This window comes from Bidens hawaiensis, unplaced genomic scaffold, assembly GCF_021521415.1.
Source record: "Bidens hawaiensis isolate Kalapana, Puna unplaced genomic scaffold, B.hawaiensis_p1.1 tig00039961_1, whole genome shotgun sequence".
NCBI classification, from domain to species: Eukaryota; Viridiplantae; Streptophyta; class Magnoliopsida; order Asterales; family Asteraceae; genus Bidens; species Bidens hawaiensis.
The window spans coordinates 157,172-162,702 of record NW_027505632.1 but is presented as its reverse complement, the minus strand read 5'-3'; the positions used below and the strand labels follow the sequence as shown (position 1 = coordinate 162,702).

The following is a 5,531-nucleotide window of genomic DNA, read 5'->3' as shown; positions in this document are numbered from 1 at the left end:
AGAGAGATCGTTGGTTCATAAGTAAATGTCCTGCCTCTTCAATCACCAACGCTTTTTGTGCTTAGTTGGCTATGGAGCACATGAAAACTCCACGGTTAAGTGTGCTTATGTGGAAGTAGTACTAAGATGGGTGACCTCCTGGGAATTCTCCATCTAGGCAACCAAAAACAAATCCGTGAGCTATTCGTGGGCAGAGCGGACAATATTGGTGGTGCGAGCGCGGATGTTACAATGGCAAACCTTGCTTTTCGGCTGTAACAAAATCAATCGACTCATGCTGGAATCTATCACCAATCTCTTCCTCACGAATCTCTTCTCTTTTCAGATCTTCTAAATGGGAAAAATGATCCTTCGCAACATTCTCCGCCCCCTCTTGTCTTTAATCTCTATATCGAACTCAGAAAGTAAAAGAATCCACCATATGAGACGGGGCTTCGCGTCTTTCTTGTGAAAGAGAAAACTCAAAGCTGCATGATCGGTAAAAACGGTGGTCTTTGAAAGCACAAGATAAGACCAGAACTTGTCAAATGCAAACACAACGGCTAGGAGTTCCTTTTCGGTGGTGGTGTAGTTTTCTTGGGCATCATTCAACGTCTTGCTCGCATAATAGATAGAGTGAAAATGTTTCTCACGCCTTTGCCCCAAAACCGCTCCAACCGCATAATCGCTCGCATCACACATGAGCTCAAAATGTAAATTCGAATCCGGTGACACAAGAATAGGAGAACTTACTAGTTGATCTTTCAGAAACTTGAACGCCTTCAAACACTCCTCATCAAACACAAAAGGGATATCTTTCTCTAATAATCGGGTCATCGGGCGGGTAATCTTGGAAAAATCTTTAATAAACCGCCGGTAGAAACTCTTATGACCAAGAAAACTCCTTATAGCTTAAACATTTGTCGGTGGAGGAAGCCTACTAATCGTGTCAATCTTCGCCTGATCCACCTATATACCATCTCTTGAATTTTATGACCCAACACTATTCCTTCCGTCACCATAAAGTGACATTTTTCTCAATTCAACATCAACTTCGTCTCGATGCACCTCTTCAACCTCCTCTCAAGATTTCCCAAACAATGATCAAAAGAATTAACGTACACCGAAAAATCATCCATAAAAACCTCCATGGACGTCTCTATCGTATCCTGAAAAATTGCCACCATACAACACTGAAAGGTGGCAGGAGCATTACACAACCCAAACGGCATGCGGCGATACGCATATGTACCATACGGATACATAAAAGTCGTCTTCTCTTGGTCTTTCGGTGCAATTGGGATCTGAAATTAACCTGAAAACCCATCAAGAAAACAATAAAATTGCTGACCTGCGAGACGCTCCAACATTTGATCAATAAACGGCAACGGGAAACGGTCTTTTCGAGTAGCATCATTCAACCTCCGGTAGTCAATACACACCCGCCAACCGGTAACCATACGCGAAGGGATAAGTTCATTCTTTTCGTTCATGACAACTGTCATCCCCTTTTCTTTGGAACAACTTGAGTCGGACTTACCCATGGAGAGTCTGAAATTGGATAAATCACTCCAGCATCCAACAACTTAAGCACCTCTTTCTAGAAAACCTGTTGCATATTCGGATTTAGACGCCTTTAGTGTTGAACCACCGGTTTATACTCATCTTCCATCAAAATCCGGTGGGTACAATAAGCGTGGCTAATACCTTGAATATCTGAAAGTCTTCATGCAATCGACCCTTTATTCATCTTCAACACCTCTATCAACTTTGACTTCTCTTCATCCGTCAACTTAGAAGAAACAATAACGGGCAAATTCGAGCCCTCTTCAAGATACGCATAATCTAAATGTGACGGAAGAACCTTTATTTCCAACGGAGCGGGCTTTTCCACCTCTTTTTCACAAATAACCTCACTAACCTCCATAATCTCCGCCAACCAATAAACATCATCTACCACTTCTTCCTCACTATCCTCCATAATTTCCGTCAACTCTTTCTCCTCATCCATCCTAACTAAATCGGCTCCAGAAATATAATCAAGACATGTATCCAAACCAAGAATAAAAGAATTAAGAAAATACACCGAATGGCATGGACCACTGAAATCATTATCATCACTCGGGTGCTTCATCGACTTAGCAACATCATAAGTAACATTCTCATCACCAACCCGAAGTGTGATCCTTCCTTCATACACATCAACAAGAGCCTTAGCCGTTCTTAAAAACGGCCGACCAAGAATAATGGGAACCTTCTCATCGGCCTCCATGTCAAGTACCACAAAATCAACTGGGAACACAAACATGTCAACTTTCACTAGCAAATTCTCAATAATACCTCGCGGATACTTAACCGAATAATACACCAACGACAACGACATACGAGTCAGTGTAAGCTCACCCAATCCAACTTCTCATACAACGAATATGGCATAAGATTAATACTCGCACCTAAATCCGCCAATGCTTGACTCATCATATCACTTCCGAACGTACACGGGACTGTAAACACACCTGGATCCGATAACTTTTCCGGGACCCGGTTCAAGACTACCACCGAACAATCCCCGCTAAGTGGAATAGATGAAACCTCTCCCAACCAATATTTTCTCTTGAGTAAGTCTTTCAAGAATTTCGTATACTTTGGCATGTGTTGGAGGGCTTCAACAAACGGAAGATTAATCTTTAACTGTCGAAACATATCCAGAAAATGCCCATATTCCCTCGTGTACTTTTGATTCTTGAGACGAGCGGGATAAGGAACATGGGCAATATTAATATCGGGTGGTGGCTGAAATTCAACCAGCTTTTTCTCAACTTGCGGCTCAATAAATGGTGTTTTAACTTGTAACTTACACGGAGCCTCCATTTCAATTTCTTCATCTACCACTTTCTCTTCTTCAACTTCAACCATTTCTTTAACAACCTCGGGACCCAAGACCCTTCCACTACGAGTAGTAATTGCTTTCAATTGAGGGCCGGATTCGTCTGAGTAGAACCTGAAAACTGTCCTTAAGGCCTTTCATCTAGACGACAAGCAATATCACCCACTGACCTTTGAAGGTCAACCAACGAAGATTGTTGATTCTTGAAGAGCAAATCGTGTTCGGCGAACTTTTTCTGTGTAACTTGATCCCTCTCCAAGATTTGCTTCATCATCTCTTCTAGACGTCCAATTCCTCCATTAGAATCCTGCACATTATTTTGAACATTAGTACCATTGTTATTATTATTATTATTAGTCTGACCTTTTCCTTGATTATATGAATTTTGGAATCCGAATGGTGCACCCGCGGGACGCCAGTTGGAGTTATTTTGATTTGGGTTCTTGTAGGTGTTCCAATTCTGATTGTCGTCGTTGTAGTTGTTTGGAAACCTATTCTGACCACCAACAAAATTGACCTGTTGATTCATCACCGGGCACTCCAACGTACCATGTCCACCTCTACAAAACTCACATTTATCCACCTTAGTCTTCAGTTCCTTCACCTCTCTAGTTAATGATTCCAAAGCAGTAGGAACAGTAGTATCCAGATTAACCTGGTGTACACCTCGAGAAGATGAGGACGTACTGCTAACGGGAGTGGAATTACCGCGAGGTGTCGCTTTGGCAAAATCAGACTGAGCAAAGCTTTCAAACATCTCATTGCATTCGGTGACATTATTCCTTGCCATTAAATTTCCTCCAGCAGCGTGTTGAAACGGGCATGGGTTTCGTAGTTCAGCCATTGCAAAATTTCTCCGCGAGAGCCCATGGTGTAAGACCATTCTGTGAGCAACGAGCTAGCATGTTCTGGAAATGCTCCCAAGCATGACAATACTGTTTATCCGACTCCATGTGAAACGAGTGAATCTGATCACGAAGAATAGCCGCTTTAGAAGGATGGGAGTATCTTTTGATAAAATCTGAGCGCAATGCTTTCCAAGCATGACAATACTGTTCATCCGGCTTCATGTGAAACTAGTGAATCTCATAACGAAGAATAGCCGCTTTAGCAGGAGGAAAGTATCTTTTGATAAAAGTTGAGCGCAGTGTGTGACAATCGTCAATTTCAGGTTAACTCCGTTAACTCAACTCCGACAATTCAAACTTAAGATCACTGAATCTATAACGCACACTTCATTACATTTAAACTAGGGTTTAAATGACGCTTAACACTTACTACATGCGTAGTCTTTCGGGAGTTGCACCGAAACGCAAACGAGTTGACGCAAACGATTGATGAATAAACGAAAAATGTCAAAACAGTAATTATGTGATAATTATGTGTTAGACTTATGTGTTATGTGATAACATGGTTATAAACGTTAACTCAAGATGTAAACAAGTTAGTTTAAGCAAGGAAAAGTAATACTTAGAAGTGGAGGGGCCAAAGTGTAACATAGATTATTATAAATAATACTAATAATAAAACCCTAACTTATTATTATTCTTCCCCACACCAAAACCGATCAGCCCACTCCCTTGGCTCTCCTTGGCTGCCGTCCACTATACACACACATACAATCATCAAATCAAGCCTTTGATTGAAGAACTAGGTGCTAGGAAGGTATAATTGATTATCCTATACATCCTTGTTACTTGATTTTGATGTTTGTTGGGTTAATTGTAAACCCTAAGCTGCCGATTTCATGAATACATGTAATCAATATGATTGTTGTTGATTGAGTAATGATTTGATAAGTAGAATTGATATTGTAACATGTTGACTGTTGTGTCTTTGATTTGAGTTCAAACAAAAACCCTAATCTTGTATGTAATGTGAAATTGATGTGCATGGATGGTGTTTATGGAGTCTAGAGGGTTATATGAATGCATGATAGTTCATAGATTGTTATTATGTTGAGTTTGGATGCAAACAGTTTCTGGACAGAATGTGTATTTGATGTTTAAGTGACTGTACCGAAGTGTAAATATGAAAATTGGTTGAGATTATTGATACTACAGTAAACTAGGTTGAGTCTAGTTTCTAAAGAATATAAACTTGTAATTTTTGGATAAGTAGAAGTTAACTTTTATGATTTTACAAAAACGTTGTGCAAAGCTGAGCTGTTAGACCTGCTGTTAGGTTGTTTTGTAAATGTTATATTTCATGATCTACGAGACCAATTGGGTTGGTTCTACTTCTAGAAGTTGACTTATTGAGTTAGGAACCTAACCCAAGTGGTCTTGCATTTATTGGATTTTTCGTTCAACGGGAATTGCAAATAACATTCTGTTGCGCATGAATTTGACTGTTATGAGTTTGCTGTAATGATTTGATGATTGTGAGAAAACTATGTGGAATAAAAATATACTAAAATATTTTCTGGAAACCTAAGACATATATGCTTCGGTGATGATTTTTGGTAAATTAATTGAGATGCTATGATCGGTAGAATAGTACAATCTTTTAAGTAGAATTTCTGTCTCGGTGAAACTAGCTGCTGAGTTTTGTGAAAATGCATGAAATATGATACTTGCTAATTTATTATCGTGTTTTGACCAAATTGCCCTTGAGGGGAATGATTGCAAGATAATTGTCATAATTTGACCAAGATGCCCTTACG

At 39.9% G+C, this 5,531-nt stretch overlaps 1 protein-coding gene across 1 annotated transcript; it reads right to left on the bottom strand.

Moving 5' to 3' along the window:
• Positions 1–1,705: 1,705 nt before the first annotated feature.
• On the bottom strand, positions 1,706–2,895 carry LOC143614379 (uncharacterized). Its single transcript, XM_077087834.1, has 2 exons — positions 2,383–2,895; positions 1,706–2,233 (listed from the first exon to the last, which is right to left on the bottom strand). The coding sequence occupies exons 1-2, from the start codon at positions 2,893–2,895 to the stop codon at positions 1,706–1,708; spliced, it is 1,041 nt and encodes a 346-aa protein (XP_076943949.1).
• Between the last annotated feature and the right edge of the window lie 2,636 nt (positions 2,896–5,531).

Excerpts from the sequence above, each read along its gene's own strand:
- LOC143614379 (XM_077087834.1), bottom strand. The coding sequence starts at position 2,895 with ATGGTTGAAGTTGAAGAAGAGAAAGTGGTAGATGAAGAAATTGAAATG. Across the intron at positions 2,234-2,382 it reads TGTATGAGAAGTTGGATTGG|GTTCCCATTATTCTTGGTCG; the intron begins GTGAGCTTACAC and ends GCCGATGAGAAG.